Genomic DNA, 16677 nt, shown 5'->3' on the forward strand with positions numbered 1-16677 from the left:
ACCTTGGCGCAAGGAGATGACCCTGTCACCTGGGCATGTTCTGCGTGAACCGCTGGAAATGATGGCGCCACGCCGAACGAAGCGTAGGCCGTGCTCTCGCCTCCTTGCCTCTGCTCCCGGCTGCTCGCGCGCCTCTCGCGATGCTCTCTCCGCGGCGTGCCAAACTGCTGCCCGCGGTTAGGGTAGCTCCTTTGCAGTGTTGAGTCTGTGCTAATGAAAACCCTTGCTTCCTGGTCCCACTGCCTCGTGCTCCCCAAACAAGATCGCTGTGGGCTGCGATGACGCCTGCTTGAGCCGCTGTATTCCTCCTGAAGAAATTGCTCCCTGCCGCGGTAAGGCTGCTCCCTCCGCTCTGATCGCCGTGCGCAGCTGCAGCCCCGGCAATCCCGGTGCTGCGTGCGGTAGCTCCTTGCTGGCGACCCTTGGCCGCCGCTGACCGTCGCCGGCGATGCCCTTCCAATCGACCTTGAGTAGTGGCGGATGCTTCTCGCGGGTGAAAGGTAACGGTTTGGGTGATGACGGTGACCGTGATCCCTCGCCGCGCGTCGTCTGCGTTGACTCTCACCCTTGCCGTGATGTGCTGACTCCCGCTCCCTTGATCTCCTTGGTGCGGCCGCTGGGAATTGCGCCAGCTCCTTAAATAGCTGCGTAGATGCCTGCTGTACCCATTCTGCTGGTGTGCCCGCGGATGAGCCCAGCGCTGCTGCCGCAATGCCGCTGTCCCTCTGTTGAGTTGACATCCGTGGCGCGCCAGTTTGACTTGCGTGGGCCGTGACGCTCTGCGCCTCTGCGCCTGACTCCGCCCCATCTGATTCTGCCGCTGCTGGAATGCTGTCGTACGCTGCCGGTGCTTGGATCTCCTCCCCATGCTGCTCTCCCTTCTGTCTGTATGATGCCTCTTTTTTTCTTCTGCTTTGGGCTGCCAGGGACCGCTCTTTCGCCCTCCGACCACTAGGGGGTGCGCCCTCTGCCTGTGCTCCTCCACGCTGCAAGTGCTGCTGCTTCCTCACTCTTCTGTTCCCCTTCTTCCGGATGCTCTCCTCTCCCTCTTCTCTGAAGCGACTGGGGGCTTTTTTGATTCTGCTTGACCTTGCTGCCAGTGGCTCCATAATACCCTGCTGGCGCTACCCTGGGGCTTGCGGTACCTCGTCTGGCTGGATGTGTCCCGCTCCTGGGCGCTTTGCTGTTGCTCTTTCCCCGCTGTCTTTACCTCTTGGAGCTGATGGACGGCTGCTGTTGCTCTGAGCTGGAGGTGCTGCGACCCAGACCCGCTGGTTTACAAGAGGTGACGTGTTCTTTAATGCTGCTCCCGCTGCTGCTCTCCCGTCTGCATCGATCTCTGTCCGGCAACGAGGTAAGGCCTCTGTTAATACTGCTCCCGCTGCTGCTCTCCCGGCCGCGTCTATCTCCGTCCGTCTCCCTCTGTAGCAATGCCGCTTCCCCTCCTGCCTCTGCTTTTTAACCCGTTCCTGCCCCCTCTTCCCTCCTGCTGCCCTACTGGCTGCCCTGTCCCCCCAGGTGTGAAAAGGAGGACGGCATACCTGCCCCCGTCCCCCCTTTCCCGCCGTTGGCCCGCGGTCGCGTGTGCCACCCCTCCCCCCTATATCGCCGCAGCGCCATTTTGGCGCCTATGCTCCCTTTGAATAACCCCCTATGCCAGGTACAACCACTCATTCCCTCCACAGTGCAGCCCCGTTACCTGCAGGAGGTCCCGGCACTGGCGCTGCTCCTCCTCTCCCTTCTCCGCCTTCTTGCAGGCTCTGTTACTTCAGCGGCTGTAGGATGTCGGCAGTGATGACGGGGGGGGGGGGAGCGGGTACTAATTACCCAGGCCTGGGACTTATGGAGTGGCCCAGCACGGACCCTGGTCTGCCGCACTCCCACCACTATCCCTCTTTACTGGGCAGCAGCATATTGCTGAGCCTCTGCCTGTTACTGTATAGGTGGGGTGGGGGGCGGAGGGTGCTCACACTGTTCATGTTTCTACTCCGAATTTACCCTGCCAGAGGGCTGGCCAGGAGCTCAGGGATCATCACGCGCCATAAAGATTTAAAAAAAAAAAAAACTTTTTTCATAAGGGGGCGTGGCCACGCCTCCCGCGACTAGGCCACGCCCCCAATACAGTTCGGAACGGGGGATGGCGACGGCAGCAGAGTTGTGTGAGGGGTGAGTCTGCACTGCACAGTGCCTGCAGTCTCACTGGGGAGGAGGAGAGGAGGGAGCCACGCTACCCGCTGCCAGCGCCGCTACCTGTCATCCAGATTGACAGGCGCAGCGGCAGGGTAGCAGAGCAGGGAGAGCGCCTCTTCACCTAAGCGCCTCCCTGCAATGCATACCCTTGCTGAGTGGGTAGCGCCGGCTCTGGCCACACCCATGCATTTGGCCTGTTTGTTAACAATGGAGATGCAATGCTTGGGAGGAATCCACAGGCTGCCAGGTGAAGAGTGGCCAACGGTCAGATGGCATGCCAGACATGATAAGTGGGGTTAAGACTCCATTGTGTGACACAGGGTTCATAAATGTGTCCTAATGCAGTCTTATAGACCTCCTCACATAACACTGATCCCAACTCTCCCACCTTGTAGTGAATTTTCTGCATGTACACCGTAACAAATCAGACCAAGACAGACCTAAACTTTCAGATTTATTAATGACATAAAAATAAGTTTCCTTTTTTTGTTGAAATAGGTACTTTACAAAAGAACTTAAAATGATAAAATCATCCATGAATATATATTATTATTAATATTATTAATTTAAAAAGGAAATGAAGACATTTTACATTGGATAAATATATATGTATTTATAGGTGTTGTGTTTGGGCTTATCCAATGACGGAAAGTACTCCCGCTGCTGACATACAGCTGAGGCAGCCATTTTGTGGGAGAACCGAAGCCTAGCAATTATCTATAAACCAGTGACATCGCTGCTTGTAGAAGAAGGACATGTGCCATAACCCATCACAACTAGTTCCATTAGGCCAAATCACTAGGCTGCTAAAAGCTGATATTTGATGTGTTGCTATGGATTACAGCATATCATCAGTCTTTGCACCATGAAGGAGACATTTGTGAAAGCTGTTCTAAGGGAACTGTGTGGGGAAGGTGGTGCTGTGCACAGCAGCCAATCAGATGTTTCGGTTCATTCTCCCACTGTACTAGAATAATGACAGAATCTGATAGGACAGCTCAGAAATGTCTCCAAAATCATGTTGTCACATCAGTAAGTCTGCTGAACCAAACCTCAGCTCAGAAGGACTCGTCATCCACCGATGAAACCTCCTCACACAGTGATATAAATAAAGGATAAAAGCACATTCACCGATAATCTGAATCAGAAGTCACCCAAACGTCTAGCTTCTTCCAGCATTTGGGAATGCTATCAAGCACCTTTCTCCTGACACATGGAGGTAGTATTAACAAGCATGAAAGGTAGTCACACCTCAGTCCCAACCTTTTTGGTCTGTACAGCATGCCGTATATCCCTAAGATCATAAGCCCAGGCCCTGTCTGTGCCCTCTCCAATGATGTCGCTGGGTACCCATGTAGGTAGAGGAAAGCGGCCAGCCACCACGCGGGCATCATCTGGAAGCTCCGCCAGCATCTTCGTCTCCAGCAACGCCAGCTGTGAGGAGAGACAGAACTTCAAGACACCTGTAAATGGTCTCGCTATCAGTGGTGCAAGTAGAATATTTTTGTTAGTGGTACTGATAGTAAAAATGGGCGTGGTCACATGTCACGAGGAGTGGCTACATGACAATAGGGCATGGCCACATTATGCCACACATCGTAATATCCATTACACCTTATGCCACACACCATAAATGCTTATTACACAATATGTCACACACAGTAATGCCCATTACATATTATGCCAAACACTGTAATGCCCATTACACATTATGCAACACACCGTAATGCTTATTACACATTATGCCACACACCTTAATGCCTATTACACATTATGCCAGACACCATAATGGCCATTACACATTATGCCAGACACCGTAATGCCCATTACACATTATGCCACACACCGTAATGCCCATTACATATTATACCACACACCATAATGCCTATTACATATTATACCACACACAGTTATGCCACTGACACCATTTTATGTCCCACACACAAAAATGCCCCTTACAAATTTTGCCCCACAGTAAGGCTTCTATTTACTTGCTGCCAGGGGTTTCATAGTAAAAGATGCAGCTTTCTGCATCTTCTCCTGGCAGCGCCAGCATTACCGGCACTTTTGGGTGACACTATCCATGCACCCCCCCCCCCTTCTCCCATGGCATTTTAGTGCTGTTTACACGCATAATGCCCCACTAGTGTCACTTACACACATAATACCCCCTACAGTGCCTCTAGTGGGACTTGCCATCCTACATGCTCGTTGCCAGGGGTTTCTTGCTCGTTGCCAGGTGTTACATGTTCATTGTCAGGGGTCTCCTGCTTGTTGGCAGGGGATGCATGCTCATTGCAGACAGAGTCCCTGCGGCGCCGGCGATGGGCTGGTGGTACGACCATATTTCTTAATGGTACTCCGTCTAAGGTCTAACAGGTCCACATAGAGTTATTTCTAATGTCCTAGAATATGGATGAGGTGAGCAAGGTGCAAGACTGGCTGTGATGGCATTTTTTGGACCTTTGAATACAGAGGTGACAAGTCAGCCATCTTACTTGTGGCAGAAGGAATTCAGCACTTACCACACTTGGGGCCAGGAATATAGATATGTTCCCGCAGTCTTGTAGTTTCACCTGTATGTGGAAATCAAAGAGTTTAGATCTGCATTGTAAAGCAACCAAGATCCAGTTTGTAGATCTCAAAGTACTTCCACAAACCCCCCACTTAATAGGTTCACCATAGATGTAATCCCGGACATGCGTAGACTGAGGGATTATCTGACACCCTCTTATGACTTAGTGGACCCTGGCTGCTGGGAAGTTAGTCTAACCACCATTGTAACTAGTAACCACCACCTCCCAGTAGGTATGGTATAGGACCTGCATGAATAGTCTTCTTCAAAGTTTCCCGAGACTGGTTCCTACATACATATTTGCCGTCACAGTTATATGATATGCTTTAGTGCAGTGTGCCGTCCATAGATTATAGTGGAGAATACTGTAGTTAGCAGGTTCTTTTCACAATAATGTGTATCTGGAAGCCCGTTAAGATCCGTAAACACGAACGCCTGTGAGAAGTGTAAATGGATTCCCTTCAGCCCCTGGGATCCCGTTCGGCGGTAACATAACCGCATCCCTGTAAGTACATAACGTTTCCTTCCATTGTACGCGCATAACAGGAAGACTTTTGTAAGTACCCAGTAGTCTTACCTTCCACAGATCCTCTCGCAGATAAGACACCCGGCGGTGGTAGCCGGACCTCCAGGCATAGAAGTAAGACAGACGCACTAGCCATGGGTGCAGTTCGTACCCCACTGCAGGACAGAACCCTCGCTGGGCGGCCGCCAGGACCTGTAGGGTAATTATAGAGACAGATGTCACCAAATGAGACAACGCTGGTCTGGTCGTATGGTATGAAGTGAGCATCTCACTATTCTGCCATCACCAGAGCCCAGATCCACCATCTTTCCTGAGCGTCCTTTCAGCAGCGTCATTACATTGTTCACTTGCTTGGCACTGGCTGGCATATAAGGCACCTGAGGATAAGAGACAGCGATTGTTATATGACAAACTCCAGGTGACAGGGTAAAGTCCACACATTATCAATGCACAGAGGAGGCAGCCATTTTAGGCACTGTACTTTTACTGAGATCACTCAGGTTTCTGTCTGAAGCCTCAGTGATTGATCTCATCAGTATTGGTTCAGCTCACAAAATGGCTGCCCCTACAGGGTGTAGTGACCAGAGCAATTTAAGTCAATGGTTATCCTGTTTTATAATTGACTTTATTTGTTTCTCAGATGGCCCGTCTCTGTCAGAAATATGAATTTTACGTGTCACCACAATTATGGATTGGCTAACAGACTATACAACGTGATTAATATGGTCAGAGATACACTTACCTGTAACTTTAATGGCACCTTCCTGAAGCCAGGCATTAATACAAACGCCCAAACTGAATAGACAGTAAGTCCGATGCATCCTGCAATCTGTAGAAGCCCCCAGCCTCCTAACTGCCTCCCCTCTAGCTCTGACGCCACTTCCTGCGGGCCATCTTCATCCATTCTTCCAATGAGTAATCAGCGCTTAGTATACATCGTCCTTCCTCCCAGCATTCCTGGCAACAATAATATAATACAAGGACATTATTAGCCGATCGCTTTTTCTGTGCAGGGTACGGTCACTACCCCAACTGCGCTCCCAGTCTGGCTCATCTAAGTGCAATCCTGCATGGATGCAGTCACAAAGTCAACAGTGACTATGTAGAATCTACATTGTAGATATTCATGATGTCAACACAGTTAACTGTTGACATCATTAATGCTGACACCTGAAAAATGACATTGACAGAATGTTGAAATATAAAATGATGACATTATTGAAATTGTGACATTTTCTTTAGGTTTAGGTCATCATCAGTGTTAGGCTAACCGCTAGGGTTTGAGATAAATTCACTTTAAAAACACATTGTTGAGATTTCAACAATGTCAACGTTACATCAGTGTCAACGTGCTGAATCCCGACATTCTGACTGGAAATATGATATGCACAACCCATCCTGTCCGCACACGCTTCATCTGCTTTCAGGAAACGGGGACTGTCCCGTGAAAAGTGGGACTGTTGATGGCCATGCGTCAGGAACTATGGAACAGGGCCGTAACTAGGGATGTGCTGGAGGTGCTTTGCCCACAGCGCAATGCGCCATAGGGGGGAAAAACCTCCGTCAGCACCCGCAGGACCACGCCACACTACTGCCCACCTGCCGTCACCACCAGCTTGCTGCACACTGCCCGAGGAGGGAAGTGCCCGACTCCTAATATGTACAAGGAGCTCTACCTGGTGCAATGTGTATAAGGGGCTCTACCTGGCGTAATGTGTATAACGTGCTCTACCTTGCATAATGTGTATAAGGGGCTCTACCTGGCGTAATGTGTATAAGGGGCTCTACCTGGCATAATGTGTATAAGGGGCTCTACCTGGTGCAATGTGTATTAGGTGCTCTACCTGGCGTAATGTGTATAAGGTGTTCTACCTGGCTGATGTGTATAAGGGGCTCTATCTGATGTAATGTGTATAAGGGGTACTACTGTGTGGTATGATGTGAATCGGTACTATTCTGTCACCAAGCCCCTTCCCCATGAAGCCAAACCCCTATGTCTTTGAGGAACACCCTTTGTTTCTCGCTATATACCTATTTTAAGTATCGGGGGGGGGGGGGAGGCACCAATTCTCTTTCTGGCACAGGGCACCAAAACGTCTAGTTACAGCTCTGCTATGGAATATCTTAGTTATTGACACTAGCTTATTTATCCATATAGACCCGTACCGGTGAGAATACTGCTAGCTGGCGACAGCCCCCACTTACAGAGCAGCGTGCACTGCAAAAGTTACGGCCCTCCAGAGTAAGTAAAGGCTTAAAATAAGAATTTACTCACCGGTAATTCTATTTCTCGTAGTCCGTAGTGGATGCTGGGACTCCGTAAGGACCATGGGGAATAGCGGCTCCGCAGGAGACTGGGCACAACTATAAAGAAAGCTTTAGGTCTAACTGGTGTGCACTGGCTCCTCCCACTATGACCCTCCTCCAGACTTCAGTTAGGATACTGTGCCCGGAAGAGCTGACACAATAAGGAAGGATTTAGAATCCCAGGTAAGACTCATACCAGCCACACCAATCACACCGTATAACTCGTGATACAATACCCAGTTAACAGTATGACAACAAATGAGCCTCTCAACAGATGGCTCAACAATAACCCTTTAGTTAAACAATAACTATATACAAGTATTGCAGACAATCCGCACTTGGGATGGGCGCCCAGCATCCACTACGGACTACGAGAAATAGAATTACCGGTGAGTAAATTCTTATTTTCTCTGACGTCCTAAGTGGATGCTGGGACTCCGTAAGGACCATGGGGATTATACCAAAGCTCCCAAACGGGCGGGAGAGTGCGGATGACTCTGCAGCACCGAATGGGCAAACTCTAGGTCCTCCTCAGCCAGGGTGTCAAACTTGTAGACTTTAGCAAATGTGTTTGACCCCGACCAAGTAGCTGCTCGGCAAAGTTGTAAAGCCGAGACCCCTCGGGCAGCCGCCCAAGAAGAGCCCACCTTCCTCGTGGAATGGGCTTTCACTGATTTAGGATGCGGCAGTCCAGCCGCAGAATGTGCAAGCTGAATCGTACTACAGATCCAGCGAGCAATAGTCTGCTTTGAAGCAGGTGCACCCAACTTGTTGGGCGCATAAAGGATAAATAGCGAGTCAGTCTTTCTGACTCCAGCTGTCCTGGAAACATAGATTTTCAGGGCCCTGACTACGTCCAACAACTTGGAAGCCTCCAAGTCTGTAGTAGCTGCAGGCACCACGATAGGTTGGTTCAGATGAAAGGCTGATACCACTTTAGGAAGAAACTGGGGACGAGTCCTCAATTCTGCCCTATCCATATGGAAAATCAGATAAGGGCTTTTACATGACAAAGCCGCCAATTCTGATACACGCCTGGCCGAAGCCAAGGCCAACAACATGACCACTTTCCACGTGAGATAATTCAGTTCCACGGTTTTAAGTGGCTCAAACCAATGTGACTTTAGGAAATCCAACACCACGTTGAGATCCCAAGGTGCCACTGGAGGCACAAAAGGGGGCTGAATATGCAGCACTCCCTTAACAAAAGTCTGAACTTCAGGTAGTGAAGCCAGTTCTCTCTGGAAGAAAATCGATAGAGCCGAAATCTGGACCTTAATGGAACCCAATTTTAGGCCCATAGTCACCCCTGACTGTAGGAAGTGCAGGAAACGGCCCAGCTGAAATTCCTCCGTTGGGGCCTTCCTGGCCTCACACCACGCAACATATTTTCGCCATATGCGGTGATAATGGTTTGCGGTTACTTCTTTCCTAGCTTTAATCAGCGTAGGAATGACTTCCTCCGGAATGCCCTTTTCCTTCAGGATCCGGTGTTCAACCGCCATGCCGTCAAACGCAGCCGCGGTAAGTCTTGGAACAGACAGGGCCCCTGCTGCAGCAGGTCCTATCTGAGCGGCAGAGGCCATGGGTCCTCTGACATCATTTCTTGAAGTTCCGGGTACCAAGCTCTTCTTGGCCAATCCGGAACAATGAGTATAGTTCTTACTCCTCTTCTCCTTATTATCTTAAGTACCTTTGGTATGAGAGGAAGAGGAGGGAACACATAAACCGACCGGTACACCCACGGTGTCACTAGAGCATCCACAGCTATCGCCTGCGGGTCTCTTGACCTGGCGCATTATCTTTCTAGCTTTTTGTTTAGGCGGGACGCCATCATGTCCACCTGTGGCCTTTCCCAACGGTTTACAATCAGTTGGAAGACTTCTGGATGAAGTCCCCACTCTCCCGGGTGGAGGTCGTGCCTGCTGAGGAAGTCTGCTTCCCAGTTGTCCACTCCCGGAATGAACACTGCTGACTGTGCTAACACATGATTTTCCGCCCATCGGAGAATCCTTGTGGCTTCTGCCATCGCCGTCCTGCTGGTTTACATGGGCGACCGCCGTGATGTTGTCTGACTGGATCAGTACCGGCTGGTTTTGAAGCAGGGGTTTTGCCTGACTTAGGGCATTGTAAATGGCCCTCAGCTCCAGAATATTTATGTGCAGGGAAGTCTCCTGACTTGACCATAGTCCTTGGAAGTTTCTTCCCTGTGTGACTGCCCCCCAGCCTCGAAGGCTGGCATCCGTGGTCACCAGGACCCAGTCCTGTATGCCGAATCTGCGGCCCTCTTGAAGATGAGCACTCTGCAGCCACCACAGCAGAGACACCCTGGTCCTTGGAGACAGGGTTATCAGCCGATGCATCTGAAGATGCGATCCGGACCACTTGTCCAACAGGTCCCACTGAAAGGTTCTTGCATGGAACCTGCCGAATGGAATTGCTTCGTAGGAAGCTACCATCTTTCTCCCAGGATCCGCGTGCAGTGATGCACCGACACCTGTTTTGGTTTTAGGAGGCCTCTGACTAGAGATGACAGCTCCTTGGCCTTCTCCTCTGGGAGAAACACTTTTTTCTGTTCTGTGTCCAGAACCATCCCCAGGAACAGTAGACGTGTCGTAGGGACCAGCTGTGACTTTGGAATATTTAGAATCCAGCCGTGTTGTTGTAGCACCTCCCGAGATAGTGCTACCCCGACCAACAACTGCTCCCTGGACCTCGCCTTTATCAGGAGATCGTCCAAGTACGGGATAATTAAAACTTCCTTCTTTCGAAGGAGTATCATCATTTCGGCCATTACCTTGGTAAAGACCCTCGGAGCCGTGGATAGACCTAACGGCAACGTCTGGAATTGGTAATGACAATCCTGTACCACAAATCTGAGGTACTCCTGGTGAGGATGGTAAATGGGGACATGCAGGTAAGCATCCTTGATGTCCAGTGATACCATGTAATCCCCCTCGTCCAGGCTTGCAATAATCGCCCTGAGCGATTCCATCTTGAACTTGAATTTTTTTATATACGTGTTCAAGGATTTCAAATTTAAAATGGGTCTCACCGAACCGTCCGGTTTCGGTACCACAAACATTGTGGAATAGTGACCCCGTCCTTGTTGAAGTAGGGGCACCTTTACTATCACCTGCTGGGAATACAGCTTGTGAATTGCCTCTAACACTGCCTCCCTGCCTGAGGGAGTTGTTGGCAAGGCAGATTTGAGCAAACGGCGGGGGGGGGGAGACGTCTCGAATTCCAGCTTGTACCCCTGAGATACTACTTGAAAGATCCAGGGATCCACCCGTGAGCGAGCCCACTGATCGCTGAAATTTTTGAGACGGGCCCCCACCGTACCTGGCTCCGCCTGTGGAGCCCCAGCGTCATGCTGTGGACTTAGAGGAAGCGGGGGAGGACTTTTGCTCCTGGGAACTGGCTGCATGCTGCAGCTTTTTCCCTCTACCTCTGCCTCTGGGCAGAAAGGACGCGCCTTTAACCCGCTTGCCCTTATTGGGCCGAAAGGACTGTACCTGATAATACGGTGCTTTCTTTGGCTGTGAGGGAACATGGGGTAAAAATGTAGACTTCCCAGCTGTTGCTGTGGAAACGAGGTCCGAGAGACCATCCCCGAACAACTCCTCACCCTTATAAGGCAAAACTTCCATGTGCCTTTTAGAATCTGCATCTCCTGTCCACTGCCGAGTCCATAACCCTCTCCTGGCAGAAATGGACATTGCACTTATTTTAGATGCCAGCCGGCAAATATCCCTCTGTGCATCCCTCATGTATAAGAGTGCGTCTTTAATATGCTCTACGGTTAGCAATATAGTGTCCCTGTCTAGGGTATCAATATTTTCCGATAGGGAATCTGACCACGCAGCTGCAGCACTGCACATCCATGCTGAAGCAATAGCTGGTCTCAGTATAACACCTGTGTGTGTATATATAGACTTCAGGATAGCCTCCTGCTTTCTATCAGCAGATTCCTTCAGGGCGGCCGTATCCGGAGACGGTAGTGCCACCTTCTTTGACAAGCGTGTGAGCGCTTTATCCACCCTAGGGGATGTTTCCCAACGTGACCTATCCTCTGGCGGGAAAGGGTACGCCATTAGTAACCTCTTAGAAATTACCAGTTTCTTATCAGGGGAAGCCCACGCTTCTTCACACACTTCATTTAATTCCTCAGATGGAGGAAAAACAACTGGTAGTTTTTTCTATCCAAACATAATACCCTTTTTTGTGGTACCCGGGGTAACATCAGAAATACGCAACACATTTTTCATTGCCTCAATCATATAACGTGTGGCCCTATTGGAAGATACATTAGTTTTATCGTCGTCGACACTGGAGTCAGTATCCGTGTCGACATCTGTGTCTGCCATCTGAGGTAGCGGGCGTTTTAGAGCCCCTGATGGCTTTTGAGACGCCTGGGCAGGCACAGGCTGAGAAGCCGGCTGTCCCATATTTGGTATTTCGTCAAACCTTTTATGCAAGGAGTCGACACTGTCGCGTAATTCCTTCCACAGAACCATCCACTCAGGTGTCGACCCCGCAGGGGGTGACATCACATTTATCGGCATCTGCTCCGCCTCCACATAAGCCTCCTCATCAAACATGTCGACACAGCCGTACCGACACACCGCATACACACAGGGAATTCTCTGACAGAGGACAGGACCCCACAAAGCCCTTTGGGGAGACAGAGAGAGAGTATGCCAGCACACACCAGAGCGCTATATAACACAGGGATCCCACTATAAATGAGTGTTTTTTCCCTTATAGCTGCTTATATTATATATACTGCGCCTAAATTTAGTGCCCCCCCTCAATTTTTACCCTTATGTAGCTTGACACTGCAGGGGAGAGCAAGGGAGCGTCCTTCCAGCGGAGCTGTGAGGGAAAAATGGCGCCAGTGTGCTGAGGGAGATGGCCCCGCCCCTTTTCCGGCGGACTTCTCCCGCTTTTTCTGGAATTCTGGCAGGGGTATTTTTACACCTATATAGCCTTCCTGACTATATATGGTGTAGATTTGCCAGCCAAGGTGTATTATATTGCCCTCAGGGCGCCCCCCCCCCCCCCCAGCGCCCTGCACCCATCAGTGACCGGAGTGTGAGGTGTGCATGAGGAGCAATGGCGCACAGCTGCAGTGCTGTGCGCTACCTTGTTGAAGACAGAAGTCTTCTGCCGCCGATTTTCCGGAACACTTCTTGCTTCTGGCTCTGTAAGGGGGCCTGCGGCGCGGCTCCGGGACCGAACGATCGAGGTCGGGTCCTGTGTTCGATCCCTCTGGAGCTAATGGTGTCCAGTAGCCTAAGAAGCCCAAGCTACCACCAGTTAGGTAGGTTCGCTTCTTCTCCCCTTAGTCCCTCGCTGCAGTGAGTCTGTTGCCAGCAGATCTCACTGTAAAATAAAAAACCTAAAATATACTTTCTTTCTAGGAGCTCAGGAGAGCCCCTAGTGTGCATCCAGCTCAGCCGGGCACAAGATTCTAACAGAAGTCTGGAGGAGGGTCATAGTGGGAGGAGCCAGTGCACACCAGTTAGACCTAAAGCTTTCTTTATAGTTGTGCCCAGTCTCCTGCGGAGCCGCTATTCCCCATGGTCCTTACGGAGTCCCAGCATCCACTTAGGACGTCAGAGAAATGGGCACTATTATTTTTGACCTGTCATTTGCAGAGTCGCTAGCTGTTGTGCCCGGAGTCGCTGGAATTTTTTTCCCTCTCTCGTCACCATGTCCGAGTAGCCCCTCCCCCCCTTATCATAGCACAAATTGTGGCACTGTGTAATGGAAGCAAGGTCCTGATGATGCAACTGCGGCACTGCAACCCCCCCAAACTTCCCCTTGGATCATTGGAGGATTGAAAAGCCGTCAAGTGTGCACAGACTAATGAGTGGGCGGGGGCGTGGTGACACCATTAGTGACATCGCACACGTTGCCCCGACAACTGGATGACGCCGTGATTTTATACCTGCCCTCCATGTCTTCCGCCACGCGTGTTAGAATTATGCAGATTCATGGTGTATAAAAATACAGAGCTGTATATCACCTCTGCAAGTACACGTATAACATCCCCCTGTTATACATACGGGCACCATTTATTGGATGCAGAGACAGATATCTCCTTTATGTGAATATCATGGAGCTAACTAATGCATACTGCAATAATAGCCAACGCAACACATTTATATATGAACATTTCAGATTATTATTATCTTTTATTTATACGGCGCCACAAGGGATCCGCGGATTATCACATATTAATAATGAGCCATCACTGGCTCCTCCCTCACTCTGGGCGGGATTAACTATAAGCAATCGCCACCTCTCGCCGCCTACCGCAGCGATACTAATCGCATATGTACTAACATATGCGATTAGTATCGCAATGCGGTATAGGAGGCCCCCCGCGATGATGTCTGCCGGGGTCTCCGTCACCTCCCAGACTCGGGAGGTGACGTGTGCAGGGAGTCCCCGGGCTCCTCCTCCTCCCCCCTGCAGCCGGAAGGAGACAAGGCTGTGATGCGGGGGAGAAGGAGGAGGGGGGCCGCACCAGCAGGCAGCAGCAGCTCAGGTATGCCGGGGGGGTCGTCGTGAGCGGCGCAGCGGCGGTAAGAATCCCATAGGCTTCTATAGGGTATCGCCATAAAAAGATGGCGATACCCTATGAGGCGAAAACGCGGCGGTCGGGAGTTAGTACATATGAAAATGCTGTAAAACGGGGGTTTTACCGCATTTTCCCTTTAGTAAATCCCGCCCACAGTGTATTAACATTTATTATTACTTTTCTGGCTGTGACACTTGAGAACTGGAGCACAGGACATGATGCCCGCCCCATGCACATTCACTATACAATAACATTACACCTCTCTATAGGAGACTATGGGGGTCATTTTATACCGCCAGAGAGCATCTTTTCCCCCTATGCTGTCCCAGAATGCACCGCGCCAGGCTGACAGCGGCCACTCTATCTCCCTGCCCGTTATCTATCCCCCTATATACTTATCAATGACAACCAGAGAGAGGGTCAGAGAGTCTTACCTGGACCGGAAGTGCGCTCACATAATTCAGTCCGGCAGGAACTTGGACCCACGTCGCGTGTTTTGTGTTCCGCAGAAGCTATGCGGCTAATTAATAAATATGCGGCTAATTAATAGGACCTGTTGTGGTTTCTGCATAATATGTCATGCACTGTATATGCTGCATTGTAGGTTCAGGACCTCTGTGGCTCTCTAGGTTTTGTGGTACTACAATGCCCAGCATGTCCTGCCAGCCAGACTAGGATTATACAGCAGGACGGAGGCTATTTATGTATTTTATAATTTACTAAGACTCGACCTTATGTGATGGTTATTTGGGGAAATATTCATTTTATCTTTCTAAAGTGAAGCCTGGAGACCAGAGTCTGTGGGGTACGTTTACTAAAGGTTCTATAAAAGAAAAGTGATGTTGCCCGTAGCAACCAATCACATTCTGTCTCTCATTTTCTATGATGTAATAGAGAAATGATAGACAGAATCTGATTGATTGGTTGCTATGGGCAACATCACCATACCTCCCAACATGACCCTCTCCAGGAGGGACACAATGCTCTGCTTCTGGACTTTTTTCTTAATTTGTGATTGCCAGCACCTGTTTTGGACAGGTAAATGGATAAGAAAGGTGTTACACCACAGGTGATGGCAATCATAAATTGAGAAGGAAGTCCAGGAGCAGAGCATTCTGTCCCTCCTGGAAAGGGTCATGTTGGGAGGTATGCATCACCACTTTTAATTTTTAGAACCTTTATTAAAATTTACCCGTGTTGTATCACTGCTGGATATGTGGGGTCTGTTGTGTCACTGCTGGATATGTGGGGTCTGTTGTGTCACTGCTGGATATGTGGGGTCTGTTGTGTCACTGCTGGATATGTAGGGTCTGTGTTGTGTCACTGCTGGATATGTGGGTTCTGTGTTGTGTCACTGCTGGATATGTGGGGTCTGTTGTGTCACTGCTGGATATGTGGGGTCTGTGTTGTGTCACTGCTGGATATGTGGGGTCTGTGTTGTGTCACTGCTGGATATGTGGGGTCTGTTGTGTCACTGCTGGATATGTGGGGTCTGTGTTGTGTCACTGCTGGATATGTGGGGTCTGTGTTGTGTCACTGCTGGATATGTGGGGTCTGTGTTGTATCACTGCTGGATATGTGGGGTCTGTTGTGTCACTGCTGGATATGTGGGGTCTGTTGTGTCACTGCTGGATATGTGGGGTCTGTGTTGTATCACTGCTGGATATGTGGGGTCTGTGTTGTGTCACTGCTGGATATGTGGGGTCTGTGTTGTGTCACTGCAGGATATGTGGGGTCTGTGTTGTGTCACTGCAGGATATGTGGGGTCTGTGTTGTGTCACTGCAGGATATGTGGGGTCTGTGTTGTGTCACTGCAGGATATGTAGGGTCTGTGTTGTGTCACTGCTGGATATGTGGGGTCTGTGTTGTGTCACTGCCTGGGATGTGGGGTCTGTGTTGTGTCACTGCCTGGGATGTGGGGTCTGTGTTGTGTCACTGCTGGATATGTGGGGTCTGTGTTGTATCACTGCTGGATATGTGGGGTCTGTGTTGTGTCACTGCTGGATATGTGGGGTCTGTGTTGTGTCACTGCTGGATATGTGGGGTCTGTGTTGTATCACTGCTGGATATGTGGGGTCTGTGTTGTGTCACTGCCTGGGATGTGGGGCCTGTGTTGTGTCACTGCCTGGGATGTGGGGTCTGTGTTGTATCACTGCTGGATATGTGGGGTCTGTGTTGTGTCACTGCTGGATATGTGGGGTCTGTGTTGTGTCACTGCTGGATATGTGGGGTCTGTTGTGTCACTGCTGGATATGTGGGGTCTGTGTTGTGTCACTGCAGGATATGTGGGGTCTGTGTTGTGTCACTGCCTGGGATGTGGGGCCTGTGTTGTGTCACTGCCAGGGATGTGGGGTCTGTGTTGTGTCACTGCTGGATATGTGGGGTCTGTGTTGTGTCACTGCAGGATATGTGGGGTCTGTGTTGTGTCACTGCTGGATATGTGAGGTCTGCGTCGTATCACTAACGGGGATGTGAGTTCTTCATTGT

The 16677-nt window shown here is 50.2% G+C and overlaps 1 protein-coding gene and 1 long non-coding RNA gene across 2 annotated transcripts in view; one reads left to right on the forward strand and one right to left on the reverse strand.

Annotated features, from left to right (window-relative positions):
- Positions 1-2637: 2637 nt before the first annotated feature.
- On the reverse strand, positions 2638-14724 carry ANTKMT (adenine nucleotide translocase lysine methyltransferase). The gene is made up of 6 exons (XM_063935457.1): positions 14625-14724; positions 6034-6248; positions 5564-5668; positions 5343-5483; positions 4716-4766; positions 2638-3624 (listed from the first exon to the last, which is right to left on the reverse strand). The coding sequence occupies exons 2-6, from the start codon at positions 6193-6195 to the stop codon at positions 3436-3438; spliced, it is 648 nt and encodes a 215-aa protein (XP_063791527.1). The 5' UTR covers positions 6196-6248; positions 14625-14724; the 3' UTR covers positions 2638-3435.
- LOC134945899 (uncharacterized) overlaps positions 14021-16677 on the forward strand; it is a 116747-nt gene continuing 114090 nt past the window's right edge. The window contains exon 1 of the long non-coding RNA XR_010182153.1: positions 14021-14157. This is a non-coding gene — a long non-coding RNA (uncharacterized LOC134945899). The remainder of the gene's footprint in view (positions 14158-16677) is intronic.

Source organism: Pseudophryne corroboree, chromosome 7, assembly GCF_028390025.1.
Source record: "Pseudophryne corroboree isolate aPseCor3 chromosome 7, aPseCor3.hap2, whole genome shotgun sequence".
NCBI classification, from domain to species: Eukaryota; Metazoa; Chordata; class Amphibia; order Anura; family Myobatrachidae; genus Pseudophryne; species Pseudophryne corroboree.